General features: G+C 44.9%; 1 protein-coding gene across 3 annotated transcripts in view; it reads right to left on the minus strand.

The window, feature by feature from the left end:
• Syx5 (syntaxin 5) overlaps positions 1–20,904 on the minus strand; it is a 257,162-nt gene that overhangs the window by 168,404 nt on the left and 67,854 nt on the right. For all 3 annotated transcript variants that reach the window (XM_075698291.1, XM_075698289.1, XM_075698290.1), the window contains exon 4: positions 11,606–11,661. In XM_075698291.1, coding sequence (XP_075554406.1) covers positions 11,606–11,661 — 56 coding nt within the window. The remainder of the gene's footprint in view (positions 1–11,605; positions 11,662–20,904) is intronic.

Raw genomic sequence — 20,904 nt, forward strand, 5'->3', positions numbered from 1 at the left:
GTTTGACCAGTGCTTACCCTGTCTTCTTTCTCTTATTGTTTGTTTCTCTTATTGTTTGTTTGACCAGAGCTTTAGCTTATTGTTTGTTTCAGCATCCCACAAGCGCTGCCAGTGGCTTCTCAATTTCTTTCTGAGAAAAGGCTTGAGATCTAAGGCAGAGATAGCAGCAGTGAAATTGGTAGCATGCAATGCAATTGATGTGGCAATTTCATCAGCTAACAAATTACCCTCTATGCCCGTATGCTCGGGCACCCAGCACATGCTGCTAAGAAATATCCTTTGTGCTAAAAATGGAATAAAGCTCTGTAAGTACAAGATTTCTGTGTTTACGCAGTGACATTAGGGCTTTTGCAACGCTGAGTGAGTCAGTAAATATAATTGTTTTTTGAAGTTTTGATTTCTTTATATGTTTTAAAGCCAACAATAGTGCACACGCCTCTGCAGTAAAGATACTTGCTCCCAGGTGCAAGGCATCTGATTCAGAAAAGGATGGTCTGATTGCTGTTGAAACACACCAGCATGTGACTTAGGAACGTCACTGTAAAACTCAGTGCACAAGTAGTTCGACTGAAGTTCGATGAAATGCATTCTGCAGCGTGTTTTGTCACCTCTAAGAATGATGTATCGCATTCTACGAGCTGCCACTGCCACAGCGACAATGGCTCAGCTGGGACCATCAGGTTCTGCTTAAGAATTGAAACTCCCATTTCCTCAGAAAGCTTTCTTACACACAGAAGGACTGGTTCTGTAGCTGCTTGTCGGTTATTAAACAGTGTTGCAGATGTCATGTCATTTATGGTTACATAAGTGGGATGGTCGTGGTTTTCATTAACTTTCAGAAAGTACATGAAACTGGAGTGTGACCTCTGAAGATGAAGCACCCACTCATTAGCTTCAATATAGTGACTCTCTACAGGACTGGTCTCAGCAGAAGGCACCGGTCACCAAGGGTACCTTCTGTGCCTAGGTGGTGAACAGGGTCAAGCATCTTCAAGCACTTGGACAGGCAGATTGATACAATATGGCCTCATAGTCCAAGCCTGTATGTATGAGACTTTTGTACACGTTCACCAGACACTTCCTGCCGCTGCTCCATGTCGTATGTGGCAAAATTTTAAGAAAGTTAATTGCTTTTACACATTTCTCTTTCCGGTGATTTACATGTGGAATAAAGGTTAAGTTCGAGTCTAATATGACACCTAAAAATTTGTGTTGTAGGCCAACTGGTATGGGTTGCCTATGTAGTTCTACATGGGGCTCTGCAAATAAGCCTCTCGTGTGAAACGGACACAAGCACTTTTAAGAGGATTCAGTTTAAAGCAGTTTTCTTCTGCCCATTTAAAACTTTGTTCAAGCCATACTGGACGTGTCACTTTTAAGAGGATTCAGTTTAAAGTTGTTTTCTTCTGCCCATTTAACACTTTGTTCAAGCCATGCTGGACATGTCGCTCATAAATAGCAAGGTTACATGACTTGAAACCTAACTGTACGTCATCTACGTATGCCAAATAAAACACTCTGTGGTACAGATAAGCACAAGGAATTTTTTTAACGATAAAAAGGGTACAGCTTAATACCCAACCTTGCGGCACCCCAGTTTCTTGTGTAATTGACCTTGATAGAGCATTGCCAATCCCAACACGAAATGTACGGAGTGATAAGTAACTATCAATTACATTTAGCATAGTGCCTCAAATACCTATTTTCGAGTGGTCTTGCAAAATCCCATACCTCTAAGTTGCGTCACATGTCTTTTCCATGTCTAAGAAAACAGAAAGAAAGAACTGCTTATGGATAAAAGTGTCGCGAATGTTTGCCTCAACACTCATGAAATGGTCAGCAGTCGACCGACCCTCTCTGAAACTGCACTGATAAGTGTCAAGCATTTTCTTTGATTCAAGGAAATGTAAAAAACGACGATTTATCATTTTCTTGAAGAGTTTGCATAAGCAACTTGTGAGCGCTATTGGATGGTAACTTGAAAGTTCAGATGGGTCTTTGTTCTGTTTCAAGACCAGGACTACGATTGCTTTTTTCCATGAGGATGGAATTATCTGGCAACCCATATTGAGTTGAAAAGTGCCCGAAGTGTCATCTGTGTGTCAGTGTGTAGGTATTTAATCATGTTATACACGATTCTGTCAACTCCCGGAGCAGAGCTTATACATACGCTCAAGGCAGCTCTAAGCTTGGCAATATTAAAAGAACAGTTTTATGGTAGATTTGGTCTGCGTTTATGATTTATTAGCTCAAGTTCTGCTACTTGCTTGTAATTAAGGAATGATTTTGAGCAGCTTATAGAGCTTGACACACACTAAATGTGTACGTCAAGGGCGTCGGCCTGGTCTTCCAAGGTATTTCCTTGGTTATCGACCAAGGGCAACAGGTGAACTTGCTGCCCCTTTAGCCTTCCGAGACCATTCCAAACCTTTGCCTCTTCAATGTAGGAATTTATGTTTGATAGAAACCTTGCCAGCTTGTTCTCCTAGCCTGTCTCCGCTTCCTCCTTCCCTGTGACGAAACATGTTTCAATTCAATGAGATTTTCTGCAGTTTGTGATCAGCGCAGTGTGCCACATGCTTTCATTTCATTTCATTTCATTTATTCAACCTTAAGGGCCCGAAGGCATTACATAAGGTTTCTTTTGCACCTGCCAGCAGTCATCATTCCACCATGGCATTCGTCTTTTGCATGAGCTACCACTCGTTTGTGGAATGCATTTCACGGATGTGTCTATGACAAAATTAGTAAAATGCGCTACTGCGTCGCCTATGCTAAATTCGCTGATAAAACCTCGTGATAAAAAAGTAGATTCTTTAAAATGTTCCCAATTGGCCGAGGCTAGTTTCCACCTAAGGGCATACAGCGGAGAGTGATGTTGTCCAACTAAGTTTAGCGTTATTGAAAAGTTGGTCACTTCCGAATGGATTTTTGAGTACATTCCTTTCTTGTTCATAGAAAAGAGAAGCAGAACTAATCGACAGATATACTGATGAATATGTTTATGATAAAGGTAATAATAGGCTGGTTCCTTTTTACTGAAGAGGCATGCACCAGAGTTTACAAGGAAGTTTTCTATTAGCCGACATCTCGCGTCACACTGAGAGTCTCCCCAAAGGGCGTGTGGGCATTAAAATCACCGGTGATCACGTATGGTTCTGGGAGGTGGCCAATGAGGCTTTGGAATTCTGTTTTCGTGAGGTGATAATCAGGTGGTACATATATGCTACAGATGGTTATCAACTTATTGAAGAGAATTGCTTGTACAGACACAGCTTCAAGGGGTGTCTGGAAAGAAAAATCCTGGCCAGCAACAGACTTATCTACAACAATTGCTGTGCCTCCGGGCAAGGCCGTAGCATCTTGATGGTGTGAATGTCTATACTTCTAAGCACTGGCGCAGCAGACGTAACTGGACGCGACCAACGTGGTCCAATGTGCCCGACGTAGACATCGCTCTTGCTCCATCAGCACGGTGGTCACGCTGACTGGCACGGAGAAAAAAAAATGTCGCAGTTTCGCCCAAAAAGCGAAGCATCGATTGCGATGGCAAATTAGTAAAAAGCATTCTTAGGTTTTACATGCCAAAACCACTGTCTGATTATGAGGCACCCCATAGTGGGGGACTCAGGAAATTTCGACCACCTGGGGTTCCTTAACGTGCACCTAAATCTAAGTACACAGGCGTTTTCGCATTTAGCCCCCATCGAAATGCAGCCACCATGGCTGGGATTCGATCCAGCGACCTCATGCTTAGCAGCCCAACACCATAGCCATTAAGCAACCACAGTGGGTAGCAAATTAGTAGATAGCTATATGAAGTAAGGATAGTGGTTTTATCAGCCGTATAAGCTTGTAAACATTCACTTACTAACTAAATTAACAAGTACAGTGTCACGCGCACACAGGTAAACATGAACGCATCTCGCTGGAAGATACGGTGCTTGCATGGCCACGCCGTAAGCAGCAGCTGCCAAAGAAGAATGCCCCACCCATCCCTCCGCGTCACCTCCGTGCCTCGCGGGCCACAGGAGAGGGCACGCAGCCGCCCCACCTTCCTCACTCATGCACACGAGATTCAGCAGCGTTCGCCCCGGCTCAGCTTTGCACACTTTCGCTCGCACATACAGCATACGCAGCATGGTGATGATTTTATCGCCCTTGAGCTTTATACGCAAATTCATGGGAGAGAAACGACTTGCAACAGGCATTGGCCATGCCGGGCCAGGCACAAACGCGACACTCTCTAGTCAGGCCTAAACAATGGGCCACAGATGGAAAAGGCAAAGCTCCATGGCCTGCAAAGCGCCCCAGCATTGCCAATGTGCTCTCGCGCACTAGCACTCTCCCATACACGTTGGCACGGAGTTCAAATTATCAGTGGCGGTGCAGATTTCACTGTGAATTAGTGGGATCTGTTACATATTTCTTTCAATATATTGCTGGACAGACCACGGCGGCTACTTCGAATTATCCAAAATTTAGAATTAACGAGTTGTGAATTAACGAGCTTTTACTGTATACCTGGCCTCGAAGGACTCACTTGATCCGAAAGTGAGTATCAGGTGCTTAGTCAGGATTTCTTTACCGTCATAACTCATCTTAATATGTTTGATGTTTATGACATTCTGGTTACTGAAGCCCTTCAAGAGTTCTGCCTTAGTCAGCTCCAACAAATCATCATCCAAGGCAATGCCACGGGTGGCGTTCATTGTGCAGTGTGGATTTACTGTTACCTGGAAGTCTGCAACTCAAATAGATTAGGCAGTTTTTCATACTGCTTCTGGTCCCGGAGCTCCAAAATGAGATCACCACTTGCCATCCTCGATGCTTTATACACCATGGACCAAAAACGTCTGTCAGAGACTTCGACACAAGGAAAGGTGAAATTGTTCTTACTGGCTTGTCTGGTTTTCAGAGTGAGTCACATGAAATCGAGGGAAGTTCTGTATTTGGCAGCTAAAAAACAAAGACATCTTCGGTGCGCCCTCATTTATTAGAGCAATCAGAAATTTTAAGAAAAGCACTGTCCATTAGCATAGTGGGATTTTCAGCAGCTATGACAGCCACCCACCAATGAACCCAATGCAGGGACGTGAAGAGGTTCCTGCAAGAGAAGCCCCGCCAATGCCAGCTGTACATCACCGCTATAACCAAACACAGCACAACCAAGATTGGTTAGCTACTCAAAGTTAACCCTAGCCGCCAGGTAGCTCAGAAGTGAGAACAAGGGAAGAGAGGACAGGAAAGATGAAAAGATAAGAGAAAGATGAAGATTGGAAAGGACAAGAAAAGGCAACTGCTGATTTCCTCCAGTTGGTTAGTCTGGAGGCGCGATCTATGTGAAGCAGAGGCCAAAGACGTGTGTTGCCTTTGCCGAGAGGCCTTAAAGGTCCGAACACCCAGCATCGACTCAACCTCCAGGATCCCCCTTTCCCCAGACACGGGCCAAGCGACGCACGGCTACACGTAGGAGGGTCCAGCCCTCATGTGCTCGGGTATATGGCGTCGCAACACACCAAACGCCTGCCGACGCACATGCCCCTTCAAGAGGCGCCCAATGTGTAGGTTATAACAAAGTAATGGACATAAATGAGCAATGTTGCCTCCCTCTTTCCCTTAGTTATTGCAAGCTTTTACTATACACCCAATGAATCAGACGGGAAATACCACCACCATAGCTCAGTAGAGCACCACATGTGTCATCCCGAAGTTGCTGGTTTGGTTACTACAGGCAGCAGGTTGTATATCTTTTGCTCCAATTTTGTTTGAAAAGAACATTAAAGGGGTGAAGACATGAAAATTTTCATTCATGCGTTTTTCGATTCAAGAATTGCGTACTGCTTCAGGAAGCATGATACACATCGCGGGATTCATATACATATGCCTGATTTATAATAGCATTATTAAACTGAGCAATTTCAGTTTCGGTTTCTCGGTTCCAAGTGATGCTATAACGTTGCAGGAGAGGAAATGCAACACGGCTTGGTCACGTGGATCACAAAAAATAGTGACATAAAACGATGCTGCGTCGTCTGCTCGTGCAACGCGTGCAGAGGTAAACACCTGGCGACTTGAAGTGCATGTCGCGATTATTATTATTGAGTGGGCACAGGAGGGCAGCTACTACGCGGTCGCTGCTAAGCTCTCCTTTCTGCTTTCTTGTGCAGCTTGCTGTTTTCGGCTCGTGGTTGTCACCATCTAACACTTGTGCTACATCTACATCTATATCGAATTTCCTGCTGGATCCACCACTAGAAGCAGCTGACAACAGCCTTGAATATCTGAGCATGGAAGACATATTCTTCACGCCTGTATTAAGTGGGACATGAACAATGCCGCCAGCAGCAGCACTGCAGCACTCAGATTTAAGCAACTGGCATCAGCAAGGCGCTTCCAGTGGGCACGGAAGAGCAGCTACCATGCGGTCGCTGCTAAGCTCTCCTTTCTGCTTTTTTTGCGCAAGTTAGTCAGTCCAAATCGCTTTTTTGTAAACGCACAAACAATGCCGGCTTGCTGCTCTTCCCTTGCCCACAAGTACTGGCTGCCACTCTGAGTGATTGTGTCTCTGTTGCTATGTTGCTGTTACTTTCCGGGGATGTGGAATTAAACCCTGGTCCCCATACTGAAGCTCAACATCAGCACAATGAAGTTATAGCCGCCATAGCTGCTTTGTCGTCCAAATTTGACACGCGACATGCCGAGATGATGAATGCCATAGCTGAACTAAACGTTAACCAAGAAAACCTTGCCGAGGCTGTTTAAGACCTTTCCAATAGAGTGACTGCCGTGGAAGCTGCGGTTGAGTCTTGAAAATATGCCTTCAGGAAGTGATATTAGTACCGCAGTCCAGGAAGCAGTTTCAAATGAAAGCGCTGCGCTTGCGTCAAGACTAGACATTCTGGAGCAGCATTCTAGATGCGACAACTTGAACTTCTATGGGATTTCAGACAACGTATCAGAAACGTGGACTCAATCAGAAGTCCAGATCCATCACTTTCTTAGCAAGTGTCTCAACATGAATTCCTCAGAAGTTGCAATTCATAGGGCTCACAGGTTAGGCACACATGTTGTCAGCAAGACACAGCTTGTTATAGCTAAGTTCGTGTCTTCCAAAATGAGAGACCATATACTCTCGCAAAAAGCGAAGTTTAAAGCAGATGGTATTTCAATCGGCGAAGATTTTTGAAAAGCCACCCGCCAATCACGGAAAGCACTAGTACATGACTTTGGCAAGGCCAGCGGTCAGTCCTTCTTTCTTTTTCGATACAACTAACTAATTATAGGTAAAAAATGTTATGTTTATTGCGCAGCTACAGATGAAGTATGTGAGATCACACCAGCTAGGAACGTTATTACCCCAAAAAACAAAAAACTATCGGGTCCACAATCTTCACATTTGGGTGCAGCATAGCTATCTCATGTTCAAAAGCAAGCAAACTGTTTATCACTTCTTTTTACAAATGTCTGAAGTATCAGCAACAAACGCAAATCATTGTCATCACATATTGACGTGTGCTCAGCTGATATAGTTGTGCTCACTGAAACATGGCTCTCAGCAAAAATAAAAAACTGTGAAATATTAGACTGTAAAAAAACATAACTTTTACAGGTACGATCGCAATTTCCATACAGGCAGAGGTGTACTGATTGCCGTGAGCTCTGCTATCCATTCCTTCACCATCTCCATTGACTCACCATTAGAAATAGTTTGCACTCATGTTGCTTTTCCCACTGGCGACCTCATCTTTAGCGCGTGTTATAGGTCCCCATCCTCCACTACCAATTTCTGCACTGACCTTCATGATGTCCTTAACAAATTAGTTGTTTGATACCCAAAATCACATTTGTTTTTACTAGGCTATTTCAATTTCCCAAACATAGTGTGGCAAGACGGTGTTCCCTCCCATAAGCAGTCATCTTCTGAGTGCACCCATTTTTTAGACATCTGTGCCAATTTTAATCTAACCCAGCTGATTCATGAACCCACACGCACTACCAGCACTTCCTCTAATACTGTAGATCTCTTTTTTACAACAGCTCCAGATTTGATTTCTCCCCTAACATACCTTAAAGGAATCAGTGACCACTCGGTTCTTCATTTAACACTTAAGAAGACAGTACGCTCGAAGAAAACAGTTAAAACTATGTGTGATTACAATGCCGCTGATACCACATCCACTACAAATGAACTAGAATCATTCGTTACTGACTACACAGCCAACTTTTTTTAATGTACCGTTGAAGAGAACTGGTGATTGTACAAGAACAAACTGCTAACACTAATAATAGATCGCTAAGTGACTAAAAGAAAAATTGTTTCGAATCCTGCCTCAACACGGTTTACTGGAATTCTACGCCATCTACGCAACAAAAATAAGCATATTTTTCGTTGCACCAAAGCAACTAACCTTCCCGAACGCTGGGCAGCATATCATTGCATTCACGCAGAATATACTATGGCTATTACAAATGCAAGAAAGATTTTTTTGATAACACCCTCCCATCACTTTTGCAGTCTAATCCACGCAAATTCTGGAATATTGTTGGTGGCAAAGAAAGCAAAACAATCCAACTAGCCCATTCTGACAATGTCGCGATCTCTCCGAACCAGTGCTGTTCCGTTTTGAATGATGTATTTACTTCAGTTTTTCACAAATGTGCTCCACTCTACCGTCGGTAACTAGATGCTCTTATTTACCAATGAACTCAATTTATATAGATTGGGTCGGCATACAAAAGTCGATTGAAAACCTGAAAATATCTTCATCAGATGAAGATTCAATCAACTGCAAAATGCCTAAAATTACTGAACCATATTCTTCCATTATGCTTTTGATGCTCTTTTCCCAGTCTCTAGGTTCCTTGGTACTTCCAAGCGATTGGACGGTTGGCAATGTTGTTCCGGTCCCTAAATCAGGTAACACCCCGATAGCTATCGTCCTATATCACTGACAAGTATACCATGCAAAATATTGGAGCATATTATACATTCTCATCTGATTGATTTCCTTGAGTCTAATTCCTTCTTTTCGAATGAACAACACGGTTTCAGGAAAACATTTTCATGTGAAACGCAACTCATTTGTTTTACTAATGACATATTTATCCATACTGACATGGGTTTCAATGTACAGTGCGTTATTGGACTTTGCAAAAGCTTTCGACACTGTTTCTCATGATCTCGTCATTCTTAAACATAGCATGCTTAACAGTAACCCTAATGTACTAAACTGGCATAAAAGCTTTCTGTCTAATCGAACTCAGTATGTTTCAGCTAATGAATGTTCATTCTCTTGCACTTCCGTGACATCGGGTGTACCACAGGGATCGGTACTGTGACCTCTGCTTTTCCTGATTTACATAAACAACTTTCCTAAATGCAATTCCCATTCATCTATCAGGCTTTTTGCAGATGACTGAGTCATTTATCACAAAATAGCTAACCACACTGATTTTGATAAGCTTCAAGACAATCTTAAAAGCATATCCAACTGGTGTGATAAATGGCTAATGCGACTAAACATTAATAAATGTAAAACAATGCATGTATCGGGCCACACTAACACTGACAACATGCGTGTTTACTTACTTTATGATACTTCTCTTGAATCCGTCAACTCTTACAAATACCTAGGTGTTCCTATTTCATGCAACTTATCATGGCATATGCACATCAAACACGTCACTAATAATGCTAACCGGGTTCTTGTATACTTGCGTTGAAATTTCTCTGCTGCGTCTACGCCTATAAAGCTTACCCTCTACAAAACATTAGTGCGACCAAAGCTAGGATATGCATCCACAGTATGGGATCCCTATCAAACCACACTGATAAACACAGTAGAATCCATCTAGAACTGCACAGCACGTTTCATATTATCTAACTATTCTCGTTACACAAGCGTTACCTCCATGAAAAACACACTTTACCGGACCTTTCACTGTGCCTTAAATGTTTCAGACTGTCCTTTCCACAGGCTGTATCACCACAACCCACTATTAAAGGATCCTCTTATTACTCGCCCTTCATACATTTCATCCCGTTTCAATCACATTATTAAAGTTGGTGTTCCATTTTTTAGAACAAAAATGTGTCGTGGTTCGTTTATTCTTAAGACCAGCGCCGAATGGAACGACCTTCCTCCCTCCATCGCTGCCATTTCTGACGTTGGCAACTTCAAGAATGCTGTATTTTTTGCCGTTTTGTAATACCTGTTATTGTACAATTATGTACTTTTTTTTTTTTCACTTACCACTCCTTTCTGTAATGCCTTCGAGCCAGGAAAGCATCCGAAATAAATAAATAAATAAATAAATAAATATTGCGAAGAGCGACAACAACGGTAAGAAAATATTGCAGCTTGTGAGAGTCTGTGATTCATTACAAAGCGCGGTCAGGTTTGGCTTTGAAGTGAACCGGAAAAGGCCTAGCGACGATATCAGTGTCGCTGAACTATCAGCGGCAGTCAGGCTGCCGTCGGTGCCCGAGTGACCATTTTTCGGTTGTTGATTGGCCGCTTCGCCGTACGGCTGCCGCACAAATGGGTCCCGGTCCCATCCTCTCTACGGCAAGGAAATCTCGCCGTTCCCGAGCAAAAGCCCGGTCGCACGGCGGCCCACGAACAGCAAGCGGCGTGCGGCGAGTTGCCGTGCCGCTAATGTGGACAGGCCTTTACACGTTGAGAAACGCCAAGCAAATGAGAGACCAAAAGCTGCCGAACTATGCGAATTGCAGATGCTACGTCAACTGCTCTCCGCTACAGCACTGTGCATGTGTCGGTTAGCCAGGGGCCAGGGTTAGCTCATTTATAGTGTTCTAGAAGCCTGAGCATAGAGAAAGGATATTTAGAATTACAGAAAGCTGAGCTAGTTGGTAAGGATTCATAATGCAAAAGAAGGGGTAAGGCATTCATACACGGACACAAGAGAAGTGGACAACATGAATGCCGCATATCCTGGTCCCTTTTGGAGCCAGCCGGCTAGTGTTACACTCAGCGTGTAAAGTGTAAAGGCCCGTCCAAGTTACCGGCATGGCAACTTGCCACACGCCGTTTGCCGTTCGCGGGCCTCCATGCGACGTTCGTGTTGTCCACTTCCCTCCTCTTGTGTCCGTGTCTGCACGCCTTACCCCTTTTTTGCGTTAAGAAAGGATTTCTATATGCCTGTAACTCGGTCATAGTGGAGGCTAGGCTCGGTCACTCGGTTCAACAGGCTCCGTAATTGGCATTTCATCGCTACTTATCACGTCACATTTTTGTGCTAGTGTGCTATGATGTCAACGTTTTCGTTCCTCCGCTGTCATATCACAACAGCCGCACTAGCGATGGGTCTTGACCACAAGAAGGTGCTTTTAATGACTTTTTGGAGCTGAATTAAAATAATTTTGATATGTTTGCAGCATCCAATACCTCGTTGTGGGTGTCCTCACATTCAGAAGCAGCCTACAAAAGGCCTTTTATAGCCTCAAAATTTGGTGTCTCAACCCCTTTAAGCTTATTGCAAATTTAACCCTCATGTATAATTAATTCAATATATATTCAACTAACGGGGCAGTTTCTAAGTGCGTTCACTGGCTGATTCTATAAAGCTGGAATTCACTCACGTAGTGTCAGCTTCTCAAGCTTGGCAAATGTGCTGGCGATGTCCTTGCCGATCTGCCTGCATTGAGGATGAGCCACACAGTCAGGTTCGCATGAATGAAATGCACTGAGACACAGCAGCCACATTCCATTGGGGGCAAAATGCAAAAAAGCTCCTGTACCATGCCCTGACCGCGTGCTAAAGAACCCCAATTGGTCAAAATTATGCTGGAGCCACCAACACTAGTCTCTACTTTAGCTAAGGGGCTGGACAGCGCATCGAGCACCCTCGACTGAAGCCACAGGGAGTAAGCTCCCTTGTCCCAGAAGTCGAAACTTTGCTTCTTTATAGTGACAATTTACCTGTACGGGAGCTCTGCATCTATTTCTTTTTTCTTTCCTTAAGATACCCGCCTATTGTGCCGTAACTTATCCAGGAAGGCCAGAGATGTCTTTTGGGTACACAAGAAATTTGCCATCACTACGCCAACAGCATCACCAACGTGAGCAGTGCGTGCTGTAAACACTGGCAATGGAGAAAACACCTTATGCAACAAAAAATATTGCATAGAGATTCAGTTCGAATTGTGGGGTTTTACGTGCCAAAACAATAATTTGATTATGAGGCACGCCATAGTGGGAAACTCCGAATTAATTTTGACCACCATGAAATCTTTAATGTGCTCCCAATACACGAAATATGGGCATTTTGGCATTTCGCCCCCATCATACTGGGGCCGCCGTGGCCGGGATTTGATCCTATAACCTCATTCTTAGCAGTGCAACACCACAGCCGCTAAGCCAACACAGTAGGTACACAAGTTCAGTTTACCGAAAAGCCCTTACCAGACACGAAGTGACAACACCACCCCCCAAAACGCGGTTGCGCTCACGCGCATGCGTCTGCCTACACCAAGTGCCAAAGCCCAGCGAGCCTGTCGGCGAGATAAGGTTCTGTCGCACATGGTTCTTATCGGGAGGAGGGTTGCATTTCCCTCTCCCTTTGGGAAGGCGAGGCTGGTAAAAAGGACAGCGCAGCCACGCTGTGTGTGCTTTGTATCAACCGGCAGCAGCTATGCCGGAATAAAATAACCTCGTTCATCGTTCGACGTCGCATTCCTGTCTCGGCTCGGAGCCCTGCTTGGCCAAAACGTAACAGCTGGTGGCGACGGTGGGATGGCGGATTCCCGGAGGCTCTGCGGTGGCAGTCGGTGAGGCTTTTTGTCTTGTACTCTGGTACGCCGAGCGCTATAATTTCTTGGCATAAGGAGGAAATAGGAAAGGCGACTAGAGGGGACTTTCGTCACAGTTTCAGGCAGCCATGGATCTGAATAGCTTGCTAAAAGTAGATTTGTTAGCCGTAGCAGAAGAGCTCGGTGTGGAGTGTAGCAAAGCTATTCAGAAACCCAGAATTCTGAGCAAAATTTTAGCTTGCGGGGCCAAAGACGATGAAATTACTGAAGCAGTGGATGAAATCCAAAAGAAAGCCGAGCCAGAGAAAGAGACGAGGAACTTAAGCATTGTCAACTGGAACAACTAAAACAAACACTGGCAAACAAGACAGAACAGAGACCCCTGCCAACTATGACATGAGAGGTTTTCTTCGGCCTTTTTCCATCGGTAGTGAATTGGGTCTGTTTTTGACAAACTTTGAGAGCATTTGCACAAGAATGGGCTTTGAGCTGTCCTCCTGGCCACAGAGACTTCTGAGTTTGTTGCCGGGGGAAGCCGCCAATATTTTAGCCAGGATGAGCCCCGAAGAAGCGGAGGTTTACGCGAACGTAAAAGGAGCGTTGTTAGCAAAGTATAACTTGTCGCATGAAGCTTTCCGGTTAAAGTTTAGAGAAACAACTAAACAGTCAGAAGAAAGCTATTCGGAGTTTGCATACAAGCTAGCAAGCTTTTTAGAAAACTGGCTGAAAGGCGCCGACACGTTTGATGACAAGGTGAAAATATTTGAGGAAATTTGCCTAGAGCAGTTTTATTCCACGCTTCCAACTAAATTGAGGGAATGGGTGCTCGACAGGTCAGACGTGAAAACTGCCCGAATGGCAGCGGAGTGTGCCGATGACTACTGCGCTAAACACCGTTCTGATAATACCGGAAAAAACGGATGGGTCGCAGGGCTCTCGACAGCACAGCCGACATTATTTCGTAAGCCAGAGAAGAAAGATGAGAATAAACTAAAGGAATCCTTCAATTTACGGCAAAAGTCGTTTGAGGTGCCGAAACAAATTGTCTGCTGTAACAGCTAGAAATCCGGACACGTGGCCGCAGGATGCCGGGTTCCGAAAGTGTCCCCGGTCCAGTTCGTTCTCGAGCCAAACGAACGCCTACTGCATCCGTACCTTCATGACATGGAAGTTAACGGAAAGGAATGTAAAGTATTGCGTGACACAGGTGCAACGTATGATGTGGTGCACTCATGCTTCGTAAAGGTAGGAGATTTCACGGGGGATTGCGTGTGTTTACCGCCAGCCTTGGAAAAAAGTATGTTGAGCCTACCAGTAGCCAAAGTAACTTTGAAAGGTTCGTTAGGTGAAATTGAGACCAAAGCAGCCGTCTCGGACGAAGTATTGCTAAGGTGTTTACATTTGTTATCAAACAGAACGGCAAAAGAGCTGCTGAAGTCCGGAGTCATACTCGACATGAACCCTGTAATGAATGTTACTAGGTCAGTGGCGAAAAAAGCTGGAACTCAACCGCAGCTTCTCCCACGCGCTATCACTCGCAGCGCTGCGAACCAACATCACGGTCTGGCCGATAACAATGGCGGCCCAAGTTTAGGCTCGCAGGAATCCGTCGACGAAGAAAGCGAACTTGAAACCAGTTGCATCCCCCCCATGAGCCACGATTTGCAGGAGCTGTCTTCCCTTGATAAGAACACGTTGATCGAGGAACAAAAGAAAAATTCAACTCTTGCAAAATGCCGTGAAAGCGTTTTTAAGCAAGAAACAGGCAGCGGCTCGTTCTATGAAAGTGCCATAATGTACCGATGTTCACCACGGCAAGAAAGACTGATGAGGGAGGCCGTCGAACAGATGTTGACACTTAAAGTTGCCAAACCGGGTGAAGGAGAGTATGTCCCCAATGATAATTGTGGGAACTAGAGGTAAAGAGACCCACCCGTGTGTCGATTACCGTAAGCTTAACGCGGTGACTATTACCAAAGTGTACCCCATACCGCACGTAGAAGATTGTCTTGAAGAAGTGAGCAAAGTGAAGTTTAGTTCCACGCTCGACTTAGTGCTAGGGTTTGGGCAAATGCTGCTGAGTTTACAGGTGAGCCACTTAGTTGCCTTAGTTACACCTTTCGGCACTTTCCGACCTTTGGTTCTACCTTTTGGGCTAAAAAATTCCCCCTTAGCATTTTCAAGGCTAATGGACCAAATCGTAGATGGAGCGGAGGCATTCGCACTACCCTACCTAGATGACTTCGCCATATTTTCAAATTCTTGGCCTCAGCACGTGAACCAACTTCGCGAAGTCCTAGATAGGCTCCGAAAGGCTGGCTTTCTTAGAAGCTCAGACATGTAGCTTAGGTTGTTCCGAAGTTGACTACCTTGGACACAGATTTGGCCAAGGGCAGCGAAGCCCACATGAATTGACGATTCTAGCGATCAGAGTGTTTCCCCGACCAGAAACGAAAACAGAAATCCGCAAATTTTTAGGCATGGTAGGTTATTACCAACACTACATCAAGGGCTTCTCAGAGGTTGCTAGCTCATTCACAGACGCATTAAAGAAAGACGCCCCTAATCAGGTAGAGTGGGACGACGCCAAACAGACTGCAGTTGCTTTCTTGAAAGCTGCACTTGCAGAAAAGCCAGTCCTCGTAAGCCCAGTTTACTCGAGGCATTTTCTTGTGCAGTGCGACGCCAGCAAAAAAGGAGTGGGTGTAGTATTAAGCCATGAAAACGAGCACGGGCACGAACATCCAATTCTTTACGTGAGCCAAAAGTTGTCTGCTTGCGAACAAGCCTACAGTACTACAGAAAAAGAATGCGCGTGCCTGGTGTGGGCTGTAGAGAAGCTCTCGTGTTACTTGTCAGGTTCAGAATTTATTTTAATTACAGATCATAGGCCGCTCACTGTGGCTTCAACAAATGTCGAACAAAAACGGCCGGTTGCTACATTGGTGCCTCGGTTTGCAACCGTACGCGTTCACGGTAAAACTCGAGAAAGGATCTCTGCATTCAAATGCAGATGGCCTGAGCAGGACCTTCTCTCACTCGGCGTCACTCGGCAGTATTGCAGCAGAGCATTCATTCTGTATTCATTATCCGGCCTGCGCCTGTCGGAGGTCCTCGCTGGTCGTCAGTTCTGTTCTTTTTAGAAAGGTTCCAAAACCCTCTGCGTATCAGGGTCGGGCCGGGCCATATCCGGCGGTTGTTGTGGTGCTTGCGGGGGCTTGCCTTCTTGCCTATGCCGTAAACCTGTTTGTGTCTATTTGAGAGGACACATAATTGGATGTTTCTGGGTACTTGTCTAAATCAACGTGAACGTCATGTTTCACGGTTTTCTTTTCGGTAACGGGTTGTACAATTTTTTTTTTAATTCGTACACTCTGGCGATGAGAGTGATGTGCACATGGCGCTTGAGGCATTGTGTGTGGTTGACAATGGTCACTCCTTGGAGCTTGTCCTTTTGCAGTTACGCAGTACAGTCAAAGTCCACCTACTAAGAGGTCTTGGGCCCGAGATCGTCATTCTCAGAAGCTGTGGCCCTTGGCTTTAAACAATGCAGGCATCAAGCCGGCTGTGCTGCATTGAACAACTCGACCTCCTGATGCACCGTCTGGTGCCGGAGGTGCTGTTGTGCCTGGCAGTCCTTCAGAGCGGGGGAAGCCACCCCAGCGACATACAGTTGTCACGCCCCATCATTCATTGCAAGGCTATGATTCTACACACCTGTCAGCAGCCTAAATTGACCTGTTGACCTGTCCACGCCAGAGGTGAGTGATGTACGTGCATTTCTGACCAAGCTCCCTTCGGAGGAAAAGAGCAACCAACCTCCCGACACCATCGGTCTCCCCAAGCCGGAATCGGTTTCCTGACGCCGGAATCGGTTTTCCGACACCAGAATCGGTCTCCTGACGCCATCAGTCTCCCGACACTATCAGTCTCCCAACCAGTCTCCTGACACTGGATTGGTCTCCTGACGTCATCGGTGTCCTGACGATGGATTGGGGGAGGTGACTGGGCAGTGACAACGCAGGGCATAGAAGCAGATCCAGACGGCTGAGAGTGGGGGACGCTCGGAAACAGTGAGACACTCAGACAAGCAAAGACTCTACCATAGTGTGCTCCAGCCCCCACCCCCGCCCCCCCCAAACATAAAAGATTTGCTGCCCAATTACACTTCCTGCCAAAAACAAATTGCTGTCCAGGGGTGGTGATACACTTTTCTTGACAAGGAAAAAGCTAAGCTGCTATTAATGAATTAGGAATGACTGTTTTATATATGCTCCATAACCCATTATTTTTTCCACTGTTAGCAAAAGAACCTTAGACTAGACGGAGAAAAGAAGAGACACACACACAAGCAGTAGTTTCAACAATGATTTACAGGAAGCTGGATCACAGATTTATACTGTTGAGCGGCTCTACAACGAAATCGCCTGTATAACAAAATTCTCAGTTTTATTGCGAGCTGCACGGTACGCAACATTTACAGCAAAATGACCTTCATAACAAACGATTTCACAAGCCGCACGCACTTCGTTCTAAAGGCGTTCGACTGTATATGCAAAACAACGAATCAAGCACGAGCAAACTATGAGGCACCGAGAAATTACAATTCTTTCTTCAGTAAAGATAGTGAAGGTGTAGTAACACAATCCTGGTGTAGCTTGTCTATTGTTGCTGATTAAATTATCAATCTTGTTATTTCATCTTTACACCAGCCTACTACAAATCAGTCATGAAACAGAGGTGAACAACGCATGTGTTGCAACGTGCAGCTAACCAGCCATCGCTTCCTTTCTTCACAAGTGCTCTCTAAGCCTATCATTTAGACACCACCCCATTAGACCACACGAACAGGTTATCTGGTAAATGCTTTCATTGCAGGATATGTAACACATTCTATGTTTCTTGTAAGCTGCGCCTTTCATCAGTGACTGGGTTGCTAATTTTGCAGCATTTTCCCAACTTGTTGGGGGCCATAAAAACTGCCCTAACATTTGTCCGTGCACCAACCTTTGTGATAATACTAAAATTCTGTACAGGTAAGGAATAATGACCATTCTTGGGCTAGAAGCAGCTGTAGTGCAGGCCTGCTGGCTGGAAGTGGTTTCCTGAGCAAGGCTTCTGCGACCGGTACCTGAATGTGATCAGGTGAGCATTTTGACTGTCCTCATAAGATGGGAACAGGATTTGTTGAGAGCATTGTTGAGGCAGTTCCTGACAATGGACTTCACCAAATCAGAGTGGGAGGAGCTGAATGACAAACAATAGTTTTTTCCCCCTAGGTTCACAACGCGAGCATGGAAATAAATAAGTATATCAAGAAACCTCATTGAACAATCATCACCCATCATGAGAGCACCAATGGTTGCAAGCAATCCCGAACCAGTTAAAAGCTTCATATTCAAAGAAGCCTTTGCCACAATTAAGTAAGAACAGCTGCTCATCCAAACATCTAAAACTGACACTTTGGTGCCCATAAAGCTCATCAGAAGGACTTCGTCAGGGCTAGCTAAAAATAAATTGCTGAGGATTAGCATGATACAGGATTCAATGCAAATGCCTCGCTTTTGTATAGATAAGCATTGTCATTCTTCAGTGCTTCATGTTTTGCCGGTGTTTTTGTTGTCTTGCATATATGAACCTGTAATCAGGCTTCCGATATGAGGGTTGTTTGATAAGTATGGTAAAAATACAAGAGATGGCACTATAATTCTGTTTTGTTCTAGCTGGCATGCCAGAAGCACCCTTCATAAGACGGCAGAGCTTTCTTACGTGGGTACCAACAGTTAGTAGGCATTTCACAGCCACTGGTACTGAGCTGTGTGGAGATTCCCCTCAAAATGGAAAAAGGTGAATGTCGAGCAGTGATCAAACATTTTTATTTAAAACATTGGATTAAAGCCAAGTTGAGTGAAGTTCACAGACTCCGCACGCCAGAAATGTTATTGAAAATTCATGGCATTGTCATGGAAGACCACTGAGTGCAGGTACATGATATAGCTGAAACTGTAGGCACCTCAGCAGAGAGAGTTCACAACATTCTTTATGAGAAATTGCAGATGAAGAAGGTCTGTGCATGTTGGGTGCTGCGACAGCTGACGATTGACCAAAGGCGCTTGAGGGCAGACATCTCGAAGCAGTGTTTATCGGTGCTTGATTGCAATCCGCAGGACTTTTGGCGTCGATTTGCAAATGGTTGACAAGACGTGGATACATCATTACACTCCAGAGTCTAAACAGCAGTCAAAGCAATAAACTGGGCCTCATGAAGGTGCTCCAAAAAAAGGTAAAGACTGTTTATTCAGCCGGAAAGGTGATGGCGACTGTCTTTTGGGATTCACGAGGAACAGTCTTTGGAGACTGCTTACAAAACAGCAAAACGATACCATAATGCAACACTCCTAAATCAACTGAAAAAAGAATTGCGCACTAAACGACCTGGATTAGCAAGGAAAAAACTCTTTCACCAAGCCAATGCTCCACTCGACAGGTCGCTCGCTGCAATGGCCACACTGCACGAGTTAGGCTTCGACATTCTGCTTCATCCACACTATTCTCCGGGATCGGCCCCATATGACTTTTTCCACTTGCCAAACCTGAAGAACTGGCTGGGTGCAAAACAATTTTCTTCAGCTGAAGAGGTTATCTCAGTGGTAAATGTCTACTTCAAGGGCCTCAAGCCATCCTTTATTTCTGAGGGGATAAAAAAATTGCAGCACTGCTGGAAGTATGCGGAACTCGAAGGGAACTATGTTGAAAAATGAAATGTTTTTTGCAAACATGGCATCCTTAATTGCTTTTTACCACACTTATGCAACGACCCCCATAAATCATTGTTGAAAGTAGCGCCTTCTCTTGTCTCTTCTCTTGTCCAGCTCATCCTGATGTTTCTGCGTAAGCACTAGAAATGATGTACCAACAAGGCCAAAAGTCAACTCTTCCATTTTTATTGGTCTGAAGATTTCGTCTTCACAATTTGGATGCCCTGCAAGTAGACATACTCCTGCACATCTCTTTGAGAGGCTGACAGCCAATTGTGACACCCAATTCCTTTGACAAGCTGTTAATAAGATGCATTTCTGGGTTAGTTGGTGCACCCTTTTTGTCCGGAATTGTTGTGCAGCAATAAGAACAAAGACGACAGAAACAGAGATGAACAGATGCAATTCCTACATTTCAGGAGTCAGACAAAAAAGTGCATCTGTCTGCTCTGTTTTAATTGCCAGTGTCCTTATTGCTGTCCTTATTGCTGTACCACAATTCTGGTTGAAAACAATTAAACCATGCCTGTTCAAGCTATTCCTTGGCGATGGTTCCTCACAGGCCATTTCCAACATTGTTGAAGAGGACGTCGTCTGCTAGCTGTGCATTGCAAAATGGCAGTTGTCCTGCAGAGGTGGACTACATGGCAACTGGCTTAGGTGTTAATGTCCCACACAGGTGAACATCATTCACCTAGTACCTTTGCATGGTGAGTACAACTTCAATTCCTCAGCATGTTTGATTCCTTGCATTTTTGGCTACGTGTCATTCTTGTACAGAAGGAGCAATAAAAGCCTCTTTGTTGTTTGCATTGCATTGTGTCGTTTCCATGTGTTATACAGAGTGCTTGAGGCCCCACAAGTGGTGCCAAAGACGTGCCGTTGTGGAGTCTCACCTGTAGTCTTGGGACAAAGGAATGACAACACAGAAGTGCAAACAATCACAAAGGCATTTATCGTACCTTTCACACACCAATGCCTGCTAGCCGAATAGCTATTTACAGAACATGCTTTTGGGCGCGCGACGAATCTAGGAAGTCCAACCCACTGCGACCAAGTAGCGAGCAAATATGTTCGCTTCATGCTGGACATCAACACATGCTCGTCCGCGTGTATGTTTATGCTAACGGTGGCATAATCGAACGATTGTGTTCGTCCATTCCGGTGTCTTGATCCTAGCTTGCGAGACGGTCTCACAGAAGCATGGATCGGTGCAGGCGCAAAATGTCTGCAGCGCTTGCCGATCCCGAGCCAAAGAACCTCCCTGTCGCACCCGACTAACCACACTGCCAGGTGGCGTTAGCAGCGCAACATGTGCTATCTCTTATACTACTGTGCAACCACACTGACCGCCTCTGTAAAGCCATGCAG

Source organism: Dermacentor variabilis, chromosome 7 (assembly GCF_050947875.1).
Source record: "Dermacentor variabilis isolate Ectoservices chromosome 7, ASM5094787v1, whole genome shotgun sequence".
NCBI classification, from domain to species: Eukaryota; Metazoa; Arthropoda; class Arachnida; order Ixodida; family Ixodidae; genus Dermacentor; species Dermacentor variabilis.